We start from the raw sequence: 15,028 nt of genomic DNA, 5'->3' as shown, positions 1-15,028 counted from the left end.
AAGAGCCAGGGGAAAGCATGTTAATTTTCAATACAGTAAGAAAGCAACAGGTATTCGATTTGAAGGCTCTTACAAAACCGATCATTCTGAAAGATCCAGCCGTCCAAAAGTATTGAATTTCTAAAAAAAATTGAAGATAGATATTGTATAAAACGTAGGGAATGTCGATGGGACTTAAAAGTTATGTACTTTTTGAGAAAAAGACTTACAAAGTTGCTCAATTTAACATTGAAAAGATAGGAAGAATAGATATTTAGAGCACCAATGACGTCACACCGATCATCTGACTCTGATCATTGAAAGATCGAGATGCGCGGGCCCAGTACCTTCTATTCTAGGTACCTTGGTTTCAATCAGGTACTTGTGGATGAGAATACTGCGTGAGGTCTACTGTTCACAGAACTACTAGTATTTACAGTACCGTATATTACTTGTATCCAAATAAATACACAGTTATTTTATAAAAATACACATTTTATATTCATATTCGGACACAATATTATATTTGAAGAAATCAGTTTGAAGGTTTTTTACACAAAACATTCATTTAGTAATTTTGATTAAAATACAAATTTCATACTCACATTTACATAATTTGGACTAATTATTTAATCGATTTTTTCAAACAAAATATATCTTCTTTCTCGTGAAACATGAAGGCAGCATTTAACTGATGCTACAGAGTGAACCTGAATTCCATAGTTGAGTCACTTAGGGACATGAACCGATCCACAGCCTCTTTGAACACACCACTAAGAAATATTTTCGCCTGGTCTCGAACAGCCGCTTCATACTCGGACAAGTCGGCTATATCAGTCACCTCACAAATCAGCCTATCGATAATGGAAGTGACGTCTCTTCGATCCTCCGCTAGAGAGCACTGGTCGCCTACAGCTTTCATCACACAGTTGAGGATGTAGTTGATGGTGGTGTCCGACGATGGCTCACACAAGTCCCACGACTTCATCTCCTTCTCGCTCACATAGTCTGGTGATGGACTTTCAAGGAATCCCCGCTCGTAGCATATCCTGAGAAACGACTTTAGAAGACTAGCTCTCAACAGCGGCTCAGAATAGAGGTCCAAGTTGTATCTCCCTATCGACATCTCAGATGACGACACTTGGTTCGAGTATTTTGTATCGGGATGTACTTCATGAACCGCGGCAGCTAAAAACGTGTTCAACAAAATTTTCTCCAAAATATTTTCCACCACATGTACATCCAACATGTGTTGGTCTAGTATGTTCAGTACAGCCTCCGCCTCCTTATCAATCCCCAGAACTTTACGACTTCTAATCCTTCTCTGATCGCTCTCAAATTTAGAAACAGTTGTCAATTTGTTCTGAATCAAATTCAAATTTTGTTGTCGAATTGAAAATTTGAATCTGTCGTGTATAAGATGGATGGTTTCGTTTATGAAGTCTGTACGAACTTTTGTACCTTTACCATATGGCAGGACACCACTGTTAGTTATCACAAAACTCGAACAAGGACTTTCGTAGTAGGTTTTCGCGTTTTCTATATGCTGTAGCAGAGAATGACCTTCAATTATGCGGCTGGAAAAAATGCAAAAATGAATTAATAAAACTCGAAACATACTAATCAATTAAATTTACTAAAGTTTTGGAGCAAAAGAGGGAACAAGTTATCGTTAAGCATGATATACGTTACATTTACTGAGTCTACTAGGTAATAGGAAAATTATTGTAGTCGGAACCATATAATTATACAGATAAAGCCAAATAATTCCAATTATGAACTATATCAACTGTGGCGTAGATCGCCAAACTATACGGCTAGGGTAATTAGTATTTATTGTGAGAAAAATTATTTAATAATTTCCAAACGCTTAAATAGGTGAAAATTGTAGCCTACCTCAAAAGGTAGGTAATAGTAGTAAAATATTTTTTATAAATTATTTTCAATTAGTGGTGTGTGACGTAAATGAAAGATACAAGATAGATTTATTGGAAAGTCAAAGATAATAATTGAGATTCTTGAGCAATAAACTTATACAATAATATTAAATTTGTAATATAACTTACCCTATAGCAACATAGTAAGTATCCATCCAGGGAGCAGGATTGAAATTTATGAAAAACTGGGTGCCATTTGTATCCTTACCACAGTTAGCTAGGGATAATATTCCTCTGCGATCATGATCTACAGCATAACATTCATCCGGAAGATGAGCGACATTTTCCAATCCGATATCTGAAAATAAGTGTGAATAAGAAATAATTATTACTCCTTTCAGAGCAAGATTCACATAAGTCGTCCTTGTACAGAGTATACAGCCGATCACATTTCAGCCTTCCTGCATTGGAATAAGAAAAAAATCTAGTTGAGTTTTCTTAGTTTATGTCTCTATCTTTTGAATAATATATTTTTTACAGATCCATCTTCCTTTTACTGAGTCACAAATTCTCATTCCACATTCCTTAATTTCTCATTTCTGAATTCACAAATGTTGAACTAGAAGTGAGGAAATTAACTCACTATCTGCGTGATTATGTCTATCTTTCAACAATTTTATCTACCTCTTCTACGCTTGTAATGGCAATACGATAAAAACATTAGTAGGTTGAAGTCTGATACAACATATTAATTTAAGCTTAAAAATGGATATTGAAAAAATAATAACGGCAGATTTCATTTACGCACTGATATGAGTTTAGCGAGATGTTTTTTGGGACTGCTTCTCTCTGAGTTGAGAGCCAGCCATGTTGACAGTGTCATGCGTATCCGGTTTAGCAATACTCTCAATACCCACCTTGTGTCACCCAGGTTGAGTCTTTAGGCTGTGACCAGACCACGCGTGCAGATAGATGGAAACAAAATGTGGAAAGAGCCATAGAAACACTCACAATGAACGCGTGCACTTGCACTGGTGGTGTTCAGTGTAAGCAGCGACACACAATAATTGACAACGTGTTCCTATCGCTCTTTCCACATTTTGTTTCTCATCTGCAGACGTGTTCACACGTGCACTTGCGCACATGTCCATCCAATGTGATTATAGCCTAACACTGTTATCCTCACAAAGAGAAACAGCTTCATTCGACTGATTGTATACGCCATCTGAAGTAGGCTAAGGATAATTTGCATCCTCCCACCTTGGTGAGCCAGTATGGAGAAGAAGAGGCCTCCTTCTCCATAATGTATCATCTTCCAAATGTAAATGAGGAGCAGTATACCCACCCTACTTAACTAACACCTATAAAGTTACACCCATACCGTATATACTAATAACTTAATTCATAATCTGTTGTATTCTGGGACTTATGATTGTAAGTAACCCAAAATGTAACTCATTAAAATAGAGCTTTATTGTGGAAGAAAATTTTCATCACCTCCTCCTTGAACCCAGCCACTTTTTACGATTCTGTGTAACTTTGATCCGGTGTAAGTTTGCTTTGCCTGTTTCAGAGGATGATTTATGCATAGGTACATGAATCTGTCACAGGTGTCTGGCAGTAGATCACTGTAAAGCTGGAAAATGGTTTTTATTATTTCAATTGATTAAAATGTATTATTATTAGTTGGTAATTGAATAGATGTCAAACTAGCATTATTTTGAATAGCTAGTAGGTAGCTGCGTTTACACCAAAGTTATTAAAATATTAATAACTTAATCCTTATAGATTCTATTAGATTGAATGGAACTTGACAAGCACATTCTATGTTCATTATGTGTATGATAAGTTATGTTCAATGTAATAGAATCTATAAGGATTGAGTTATTAACATTTTGTTAATAACTTTGGTGTAAACGCAGCTTTAGACTCTTTTTGTAGCGTTGAATCTAAACAATGTTAACCAATTTTTTGATGGTATTCTTTCATTTATTAGAATGAATGTGCTTTTTCTAAAAGAGATATTCTTATCAACATTAAAAAATATGAATTGCTTCTCTAAAATAGCCTAGGCTTATATCCTGGAAAACAAAAATACATTGAAAGATATAGAGGTAGGTTAAAGTTAGTAAATAAAATAATAACTTATTCACGGTACCTCAAATACAAATGATCCGATCACTGCATCGTTTTCACTTATCTCAAAAAATGCAAACGACCTCTGAAACAATATAATAAAAATGATAATAGTTTTCATTTCTCAATAAATAACCAGTAGGCTATAACCAATAGAAAGCTCACAACCAATAGAACCATTATTGTTGTTTAAGTTAATTAATCATTATTATTGTTGTTGTATGAAAAAATTATTCTGAATATTCCATGTTTATCAATCCTGTACCGTGCTAATATTATTTCAATAGTAGGCCATCGCCACTACATTAATGATTTTAGCCATTAGCAGTAAGCTATTTTGACTACAATAAAAATGTTCCTTACATCAGGATCCTTATTGAAGTAATCGTCTCTAGCCTTGTTTGCAAGAGCGAGCAAATCCGAACGATCAGGCACATTTTGCATTAATAGATTCGATCCCACCAACACCTTGAATAGATCACTGTCATTTCCCAGAAGCTCATCATTCCAGAACACTGCCACGTCTTTGATCAATGCCCAAGCCTGTCCTCCTATGTTCTGCTCACAACGCGCCAATCAAAAACCAATAAAATGTCGTGAGATTCTCTTTATACAGCATAGGTTGCTGAATGTTAGGCATTAACATTTAACAAATATACAAGATGTCTGGTCTTACCAAGCTCGGTCAAGCCATTTGAACATGGTCATATAGGTACGCTTTACCATGAGTGCACTGCAACATTAACATAATATGTGATTTTATGATTATGTGAACATAATATTGCAGTGCAACTTGTAAATCGTACCCGGCTTGACCATGTTCAATTGTCTTTACCCGGCTTGGTGAAACCGGGCATGCGTGTTTGAGTCTCACGTCTCACCATATCAAATTAATACAGTATAGGCCTATACCTATCAAATAAAAGCTTGCTACATTATTATTGGACATACCTAACTGGGTAATAATAAGTAAATTTTTTATTAGTCTCAACACTCCAAGCCTACTTGAGAGGAGTAGAATGAATTATTACCTCACAAAATTCAGAGTAATTTAATTAATTAACTAGAATCATTTTGTATTTAATTTGATGACACTTATGTTTCATGTCATTAGAATGAGAACAAAACGATGTTAGTGTTTCAAGAAATATAGTTGCCATATTCAGGAAAATAAAAATTTAAAAAAAATTATCTGAATAAAATAATAATTTATTCAGAAAAGATACATAACTTGAAGCTGAAACTTGAAGTTTTTTCTAGAATATTATGTAAATCTAAAATTCTGTTGCTGTATCGTTTTTACTATCGTATTTACTACCTAATTTGAGTTTAAAATAGCTGCCTCCACTGGGCCCGAGCATGCTCGTACGTGAGTGGTGCATCATCTTGCACAAAGTGAACATTTCATTGTTGGTCGATACAGAGTCATCCTCATCGATCTTTTGTATCAGAAACTCTTGCAAAGCATTCTAGGTAAACTAACTCAGTAATGTATTCCTCTTGGAAAAGAAATGGGCTGTAGAAATTTCTATTCCTTACTTCTTTGAATGCTCCGTATTCTATGAATTATTTATTACACATCTACTGATCTAAATTTTAATTAAGTACAATGTAGGAGAATGAGGCAAAAATGAAAATTTTATGACTTAGGTACCTTATTTAATTTGTATCTATACTCGATCCAGTCAAATTCCAATAAAGATCTGTATAGTGGTTTATTATATTTAAATCTTTGATGAGTAAAAAGCATCTGAAACAAGGAACATCACTATGTAAAAGTATTCACAATTCTATTATTGAGAATCAACTTTTCTTCTTGAATGTGTTTCAACTTCGTGAGTGTTGAAACGAATGTTTCAAAAAAATAATTAAACGAATGTTTAATGAAACGAAAAATAATTAAACGAATGTTTATAAAAAAATAATTATTATTGAATTCTACACATATAAGGCCTATTGAACTCAATTTAAATTTTTAAAAACAAAAAGTCAGCACTATCACTAGGACCAGTATTGCATATAAAGATTATTTTAGAGCAAACATTGTACAGTTGCTTACCTCAGCAAAGTATTTTGCATTTTGAAAACTAATACTTGAAAGAAGTCCAACAATTCTCAAATTGATAGAAGTGGAAATATTCTTGATTGGAGGACACTGATTTTTCATAATATTGCCTTTTCAATTAACTGCAATAGAATATGTGAGAACACAGATTACATGAAATTAAGATGATTCAAATAAAAAAAATTGGATTTGATTGGAAAGTATTTGTGATTAATTTATCCTATTATATTAAGCGAGCAATTTCTGTATATATTTGACTATTTAAATGATTATTTATTGGTTATTTATGTGGCTATTTATGTCCAACGGATCACGAAAACTGCTCTAACGATTTTCACGAAATTTGGAACATAGTAGGTTCATGATATAAAAATTCGATTGCACTAGGTCTCATCCCTGGGAAAACTCGCTGAAGAACATTAAAAGGATAATTCATCCTTGGAAAAACAGCTGAGACTTTCGTCGTCTGTGAAAAAAAGTGAGTGAGCAAGTGCGTCTGTGGAAAATCAAAATATCTCATCCCCGAAATTCATAAACTGACGTATAGCCAGCTGTAAAACATAAACACGACCTAAAAAAATAAAGAAACCTCAAGTGTTTGAAAGGTGAAATTATCCATAATTGATCAAAAATAATAACTATATCTGAAATAAAAACATATTTTTGCGATGTTTTCAAATTCATCAAAAAAGTTCATTTTTCTTTTAATCCTTCAACCATAAAACGTTTTTAGCAGATGCACTCAGCTGCTGGGGGCTCTTAATCAATCAGCTTATCTCATGAGAAAGAAATTTTAATCAACTTGATCAAAATATCTGATTTGTTGACATAAAATGGTATATCATTCTAAATTAAAGTATATCAGAGTTTTCAAAGTTAATCATTATTTTACAGTTTTAAGTGATTAGTGAGTGTTATTTTGTTATTCAATTTGGTTTGTAAGCCATCTAAATTGGAACTTTCCTGTTTTCGAATGTTTGGATTGGAAATTGGACCTGAATTCAAGTGTATGGAACATAACCTACTTTTCGGACCATTTATAGTGTATAAATCAAAATTCGGGGAAGAAACAGTTTTGGGCTGTGCATATTAGTCTTTCCCAAATCATTTTAAAGAATTTTGTTTTGTTTATCAATAAATGAATAACGAGCAAAGCCCGGTGCCTCGATATTCATTTATGATACACACTCATAGTCTAACCACAAGGATAAGACTATCAACAATAAATTATTGAGGAAAGATGAATACTGCAGTAATTTCCCTCCATCGTCACCGTTGACGACATGTTTTATAAACACTTTAATGAATTATTAACTATTTTAGGCAAAGTTAGTAGACTGTCTATTAACGTTGTATTGTAGGTACCGTAGCTTTAGTGCTACTATAATACTACTTTAGGGTATTTCTTATGGCGCTTATTTCACTTTGGATCTAGAGGGGAACACTTGATCTGGGACATAACTGGTTAGTTAACGCCCATAATCATTGCATTAAACAAAATTGCTACTAACACACACGGACACTATCGTTCTTACTAGTTTCTCAACTCTGTGTCCTAGTAGTGTACGTATAATACAAGCCTGATACATTGTACATTGTGGTAGTAGTAGATTAAACAACTCTGTAAAATAATATACATGATCTTTACCTTTCTTAATGTGTTTCAATATTATATGTTCTAAGATATTTGTACAAACTATAAAGGCAACTGGCACCCACAAAAAAGATAAAGACCTATTGTAGAGGTTTTTATGCTATATTTTTATTTTAGATTTTGTATTTTTTCAACAAATCACATCATATGAAATTATGAAAATGATGTAGATTCAGCTGTTTTTCTTTCTTGCCAACAAAAAAATATTGCTATAAAAAAAATAGTTTTGATGTCCTTATCCTTAAGGCTGTGCAAAGGCTGAAAATAAACTTTCTACTGGTGATATTTTTCAAAGATTTTCGATTTGTATATCATCAAGCTTTCAAAATTAAAAAGTTTTCTCAAGAAAAAATTTTTCCGATCATTACTTTTTGAGATAATGAGCGCCTAGAGTTTAAATTTTTGGAACTGAACTAAGGACAGGTGCTCACTGAGAAATCTTTTGGCGATATTTCAACAAGGCTGGTTTGTCTTGTAGCATGATGTATATTCTTCTAATCTAGAGAGAGTAGGTACCTCTTCGAAGCAGTTGTTAACTGGCAACTAAATTAATTGACCGAGCGAAGTGAGGTCTAAGATTTAAGTCGATGGTTTGGCAAAAATGTTTAAATCAAGGTACCTAGAATTAGAAGGTAGTGGCCACGCGCATCTCGATCTTTTAATGATCAGAGTCAGATGATCGGTGTGACTTCATTGGTGCTCCTAATATCTATTCTTCCTATCTTTTCAATGTTAAATATTGAGCAACTTTGTAAGTCTTTTTCTCAAAAAGTACATAGCTTTAAAGTTCCATCGACATTTCCTACGATTCATACAATATTTATCTTCAATTTTTCTAGAAATTAAATACTTTTGTACGGCTGGATCTTTCAGAATGATCGATTTTGTAAGAGCCTGCACATCGAATACCTGTTGCTCTCTTATTGAAAAATAACATCTTTTCCATGGCTCTTTTGTAATTCAATTACTCAATGCTAATGAATTTGATAAATCGATCATTGAATAAGGAATTAAAAACGTGAAAACATTGATTGTACTATAATATTATTTCTCTCACAATCCTTTATGTTGTCTGTTTACTGTATTTTATATGTAGAATCAATAGAACATCTTGCCTAATCCCTTAGGAGGATCTCTTTTTCCAGGAAAATTAAGGTTTTCACATACTTGATCAGGAAATAGTTTTTGGTTGAATATCTTTATAATTGGAAACTACAACAAAATATAAGGGCGAATATATATCAAAGCATGCATACTGCGTGGGGAATTCTCAATAATTGAGAATTGTATTGAATACTTGCTTAATTGTGAAACATGTATTTCTTGATTTATTTGTGAAAGGGAAAATCAACTCTTCATGATCCAATTATAATTTTTTTTATAAAAATGAATCATGAATTGAAAAGTATACGTATGAATATGAATTTATTCTATAAGTATCCTACAATATATCCCTTTTGATAATTCTATGAGACAAGAGATCGGTTGAATGCCTGTTTGAAAGACTACGAAAGGATGACAACCTCTTCAACCAACTTCGAGGGCATTTCTATTCTAGAAATTGAATTCTCTCATGCACTTAAAACAGGATAATGTGTGGTAAATTCCAATTCTTTTCAATCTCTACACTATTTTCCTATAACTGGAGAGATAATAGTTGGGCATATTTTCAGATATTTTTTCAAATTGCAATTTTTTCTGTATATAATGCATTTAATAATGTGAGTGTTATACTATCACCCCATACTCTCTTTTGTTCCATATTGGGGCTTTCAATCACATGTATATGTGATAAAAATTATGTTTCTAGATTGTGCCTTGGTCACTAAGTGAAAATAATTTTGAATCCAAAGTTCTTTATCGATCATTTAATTGTTGATCAATCCAAATGATTGTTTATAACAATCAAAATCATCATCTTTTTACCAATGACGTAGAGACATGCAGGTTTCAGAAAGAATGACCAAATTTCCAAAATCTGTTTTTTCAATCTCCGTTTACTTGAATCGTTGACTGTAACCATGGAAATGGTTAGTCTTTTTCTGTTTACAATTTAAAGAAAGTATTGATGTAAAGCGAATTCGGATAAGTATTTGCAAGAATTATATTTTTTATTGTGGCGTGTCATCATGGTGCGTTGTGCAGTGGCTAGATGCTCGAGCGACACAAAAAATAAAAATGATCCAGGTATCGAATACTATCATAGATTTCCTAAAAATCCTGCAATATTACGTAGATGGATCAAAGCTTGTAAGAGAATAAAAAAATTGATATAAAAAATGCATGTGTTTGTTTCAAACTCTTCGAGGAGGATGGTTATGAGCAAAATTCTAGAAATAGACTAACAGAAAATCTATCAGGCAAAAAATATTTAAAATCTACATCTGTGCCGCATCTAGAGTTAGCATCCACGAAATCGGGTGTGTCACCTAGTACAAGAAGCTTGAAAAATTCTCAAATGGCTAGGAAAACAAGATTAGATAAAAGAAACAGCCATATATAAACTATGTGAAGATATATTATCTAATCAGGAATGTATTTTAGATGTAAGTGAAGCAGAGTTGTCTTTAAAAAAAATGATGATGATGATGATGATGATCAAGAGAAAAAAGTAGAAAATAATTTTATGGATAGTTCAGTTAATGAAACAAACAATTCTTTTTTATACATCAGACATCGCTGAGGATGCGTTATTTAATGTAAACAAAGAAACAGGAACTACTGAATAAGAAAAAGTAGAAAGATCAATTGATGATGAGGATAAATTGAAAGCTACTTTTTCTAGAGTTTCCTGCTGTAGTACACTGGAAGAAAGATTATCCCTACTAGAGACAGAAAATTAATAGTGAGTTGAAGAGAGACATTGAAAGATTTGAAAATTGTCTGTCTCAATCTAATCATGAAATAAAGAGAATACAAAATATGAGAGAAGGAATAGAAGGAAAGTTTTCAAATTGTCAAAGACAAGTTCTACTTAAAGGTAAGTGTACCAATTGGTCTACTGTTGATCTAGCCAAAGCTGCAACTTTAAATAGCATTTCTTACAAGGCTTTGCGGTTTGTAAGAAATGTTGTCACAAAGTGAATTTTTGTGACGGATGGAGAGCCATCGTCCAGTGTAAAATTTAGTGAATTCATTCTATTTTAGAATAAGAATAGGGTCGACTTCCATATATATTTTGTTGAACTTGTAGTTGTGTATGTACATCATCACCATCGCCGTCAACCCCTATAAATCATCAGCAACAGATTCATCATAACCAGAAATTTCCAGATATTGCTTACTACTTTGAGTGTTCTCGTATCTAGTATTGCAGCACCCATATCATCAAAATGATAAGCGGCTACCGAGTCGGGTCGGTATCATTCTTCATGAAATTTCTGGAATAGAAAGATTGTTTACCGGACTAATTTAGTATAGTAATTAGTAGCATTGTCATCATTAGTTGCACCCTTATCATCAGGAGTAGCTGAGTCAAACCCTGTCACATGACCAGTGGCGTGATCGTCTCTTGAGACTCCTATTGGTCGGCAATCTCTTTTCCCCCGGCCTCCTAATTTTCAGCGACCCGGTACTGCTTCAAGGAGATCTGTGAGAGTGTCAGTTGTTCGGTGGTTGAGTGTGTGAACGGGTCGCGAATCTCCTCTCCTTACGACATTCCCGCTACTAGTTATTTCTAGGGGGATTATTCTATTTTTGTGTGTTAATATAGAAAATTGTAGGACGAGTTCCAGACAACTTGAAGATAGAACTTCCTTGGGGATTTTCTTTCTTGTCGGTTATTTTTCCTAAATTCGTTTCACTGGGGGTGAACGAGTTATCCTTGGTTTTGAAATCTGTATGGGATCTCAAGTTTGTGCTACATATAGTTGAGTGGGAAATTTAAGTAGGCCCTATTCGGTTCAATTACAGTGTGTTCCGCATCGTTCACTGATTGTTGCTGATATTTTTGAGAGTTATATTTATAAGTCTCAACTTTGTCACTTCACAACATTTTTAAGTTTAGCACGGAAATCTGTTCGCTATTCTCCATATTTGGTTCTGCAGTGATTCAGGTAACTGTATGTTAGTGCCGGTCACTTGGATGCATTTCCTCTTCTGTAATAAGGTAATCTTAATTTTAAAGAGTGAATTTTCCTTGTTTAGTTTTCATATCATTGAATGGTCCTGTATTTTAACTCATTTAGCAAATTCAGACTTGCTGTAATTCCTAGTGGAAAAATTCCAATCATTTCCTACAGAACTCAGGTGCAGCTTGAGTTCGTCCTTGTCGAAGTAGGTAGACTGCGACGTCCTTTCTCTTTCTTCCTCTCAACTTTCCCTATTCTAAAATCCTTCTAGTTCTCAGGTACAACTTGCGGACTTCCTCGCCGAAGTTTCTAGACTGCGGCATCCTTTCTCTTTTTTTCTCTTAACTTTCCCTATACTAAAATCCTTCCTGCTCTCAGGTACAGCTTGAGAACGTCCTTGTTGAAGTCACAGACAGCGAAGCTTCTAGCTCTCAGGTGCAGCTTGAGAACTTCCTTGTCAAAGTCCCCAGACTGCGACGTCCTTTCTCTTTCTTTCTCTTCACTTTCCCTATTCTAAAATCCTTCCTGCTCTCAGGTACAGCTGGAGAACATCCTTGTCGAAATCACAGACTGCGACGCTTCCTGCTCTCAGGAACAGCTTGAGAACGTCATTGTCGAAGTCACAGACTGCGACGCTTCCTGCTCTCAGGTACAGCTTGAGAACGTCCTTGTCGAAGTCACAGATTGCGACGCTTCCAGCTCTCAGGTACAGCTTGAGAATTTCCTTGTCGAAAGTTAGATTATCTTTCTATGTACTCAGTCCAATCCATTACTGATATCTTATTTGCAACCCATTACTAAATTGGTCTAATCAGTTGTTATTGTTTATTGTGTAATGTCTAATCTAGCTTTCCCTAATATTATCTTCTATGTAATTAGTCCAATCCACTACTGATATCTTATTTGCAATCCATTACCAAATTGGTTTAATCAGTTGTTATTGTTTATTGTGTAATTTCTAATCTAGCTTCCCCCAATGTTATCAATGTAACTGTTTCATATAAATACGGTATTAGAATCAATGTAAAGTAGTCTTAAGCAATATTCTGTATTATGTAGTTGTAGTGTACAGGCTCGGCCTGAATAAAGTCTTTTTAAAAACGCACAGTGTGTTCCTGCACCCTTAACTGGCGCCCGAACTTCTGTAGATCTTCCTTGTGAAATTGTTTGTGTTTGATTTTGAATTTGATTTCGAAATTCAATTTTTAAAGGGTAAAACCAATTTTGTGGCTGACAGTTTGTCTAGAATAAAACTTGACACGCACGATCTTTTAAATATTGATGACTCTGACGACCTTTCCTCAGTTCTTCAGGATTTCATTGATGACTACTGCCCACCTGAAATTCCCAATAATGACAATGTAAGTACTCAAACGGTACACAGTCAACTTAGTTCAGATAATAATCATATTGCAATCATGGATGAGGACAAGATCGTTAATGTTGAACACAATCAAATAATTATCAAACAAGGTACAGACGATCCCACATTCCAAAAAATATTCAATAAGAATCTTCTAACCATTTATTTCGACGCCTTTTTCAATCTAGATTGTATGCTTGCTATTTGCCGTGAATATCTAAGACCGTCAACTTAGTTCAGATAATAATCATATTGCAATCATGGATGAGGACAAGATCGTTAATGTTGAACACAATCAAATAATTATCAAACAAGGTACAGACGATCCCACATTCCAAAAAATATTCAATAAGAATCTTCTAACCATTTATTTCGACGCCTTTTTCAATCTAGATTGTATGCTTGCTATTTGCCGTGAATATCTAAGACCGAACACAACTTATATGGACTTTTTTGTAAAGGAACAGGTATACTAGAACGCTCATTTACAGACTTTCAAACACGGTTCACTTCCTTGATTCGCGAACACTTTGCGACCATTACCATTAAAATATATTCTAAGTTCGTTATTGATGTAACTAAAACTGATGAGCAACAAGAGATTATTGCACAACACCATGTAGGTAAAACATGCCATCGAGGTTGCCGTGCTACCAATTTTTCCTTAAACGGTTGGAATAGCATTCCACCTATTAACCTAAGGATAGTTGTCGGCTCCAATGAAATAGATTCTTGATAAATTGTGAATGGATCTATTGCCTATGAATGAGAAATCCAGTTTTCAGAGCAAATTAACTTATAATCTTCAGATGAATTTATACAAATACACAAAGAACTATATCTTAAGCCTAATTATTTTTAGAGTAACTACGAACTAAAATACTTATCTAGTTTACAGTTGAAAAACAGTGGCTATTGGCTTGAAGATACAAACAGCTAAATCTTAACAAAATAGAACACAAAAATTTGTATAAAACTCAATTTAAAACATTAATAAACGAAAATGATTCAGAGCAAAACTCCACAACAACACTCGTAGCCAGCCATTTTTTTAGAGAGGGCTGAACAGGAAAAACCTATGTTGCAAGTCACAAAGCCAACGCCTTGTTCAGTATAGATTTTTACAGACACATCACCAAAAAATTATAACTTACAAGTTTAGAATTCACATTCTACATCTGTTCTCAATAAAACTTTATTTTGAAACTATTATTTTAAAATTTTATATAATATATCTCGATTTAAATAAACCATTTATCTAGTAATTTTGTTACCCCTGCCTCGGTGACACCATGGAACAATGCAACAAACATTTACGATAATAAATTCTCCGTCAAAAAGTTTGTCCATCTATTGATGACTCTGACATTTACTATAAAGTTTCATAGATCTCGAATTGAAGATTCGATTCAAATGTGAGAAAAAATGTAATATTACAAATACCCCCCTCTTGACATAAAAAAATTTTACTGTTTGAAAATTTAAAGAAAAAATTTACATTGACCCTAATGAAAATTGTTGAAATTTAAATTTGAGAACAGTAACAATTTTTTCTAGAAAAACAATACATGTCATCCAATAATATTGAAAATTATTATAAAAATTCATCAATAGCGTTTGTTATATGTTTCCAAACAATATTTCAAAATATAGAATGTCAATATTACTTTTGATTTAGCTTTATAATTTAAAGGAAAATATCTCAACAGAAAGTTTAATATGTAAAGAATAGTTTTTTGAAATAGCACATAAATTTAATAGATAGAAAAATTTAATTTTTATTGCATAAAAAAAATTCAGTATGTTGAATGAAAAATTTATTGATATTATTTTTTTTTTTTTTATTTTTAAATGAATTGATGAATTGTTACATTAAATTTTCAC

The 15,028-nt window shown here is 33.4% G+C and overlaps 1 protein-coding gene across 4 annotated transcripts; it reads right to left on the bottom strand.

Annotated features, from left to right (window-relative positions):
* Positions 1 to 371: 371 nt before the first annotated feature.
* On the bottom strand, positions 372 to 10,927 carry LOC111053477. 4 transcript variants are annotated; one of them, XM_039425789.1, is made up of 8 exons: positions 10,757 to 10,927; positions 6,052 to 6,179; positions 5,647 to 5,742; positions 4,356 to 4,550; positions 4,015 to 4,077; positions 3,354 to 3,492; positions 2,046 to 2,214; positions 373 to 1,556 (listed from the first exon to the last, which is right to left on the bottom strand). In XM_039425789.1, exons 2-8 carry the CDS (start codon positions 6,157 to 6,159, stop codon positions 677 to 679), a joined length of 1,650 nt encoding a protein of 549 aa, XP_039281723.1. In that variant the 5' UTR covers positions 6,160 to 6,179; positions 10,757 to 10,927; the 3' UTR covers positions 373 to 676. The 4 variants fall into 4 exon arrangements, with proteins under 4 accessions (XP_039281724.1, XP_039281723.1, XP_022196067.1 ...); XM_022340375.2 differs by lacking the exon at positions 10,757 to 10,927 and adding an exon at positions 7,706 to 7,840; XM_039425790.1 differs by lacking the exons at positions 4,015 to 4,077; positions 10,757 to 10,927 and adding an exon at positions 7,706 to 7,825 and having other exon boundaries at positions 372 to 1,556.
* Positions 10,928 to 15,028: the final 4,101 nt, after the last annotated feature.

The sequence above is a fragment of the Nilaparvata lugens genome, chromosome 4, assembly GCF_014356525.2.
Source record: "Nilaparvata lugens isolate BPH chromosome 4, ASM1435652v1, whole genome shotgun sequence".
NCBI classification, from domain to species: Eukaryota; Metazoa; Arthropoda; class Insecta; order Hemiptera; family Delphacidae; genus Nilaparvata; species Nilaparvata lugens.
The sequence above is the reverse complement of the archived record's forward strand: the minus strand, read 5'-3'. Positions and strand labels throughout refer to the sequence as shown.

Excerpts from the sequence above, each read along its gene's own strand:
- LOC111053477 (XM_039425789.1), bottom strand. The coding sequence starts at position 6,159 with ATGAAAAATCAGTGTCCTCCAATCAAGAATATTTCCACTTCTATCAAT. Across the intron at positions 2,215-3,353 it reads TGGCTGGGTTCAAGGAGGAG|ATATCGGATTGGAAAATGTC; the intron begins GTGATGAAAATT and ends ACTTATTTTCAG. Across the intron at positions 1,557-2,045 it reads ACTTACTATGTTGCTATAGG|CCGCATAATTGAAGGTCATT; the intron begins GTAAGTTATATT and ends CATTTTTTCCAG.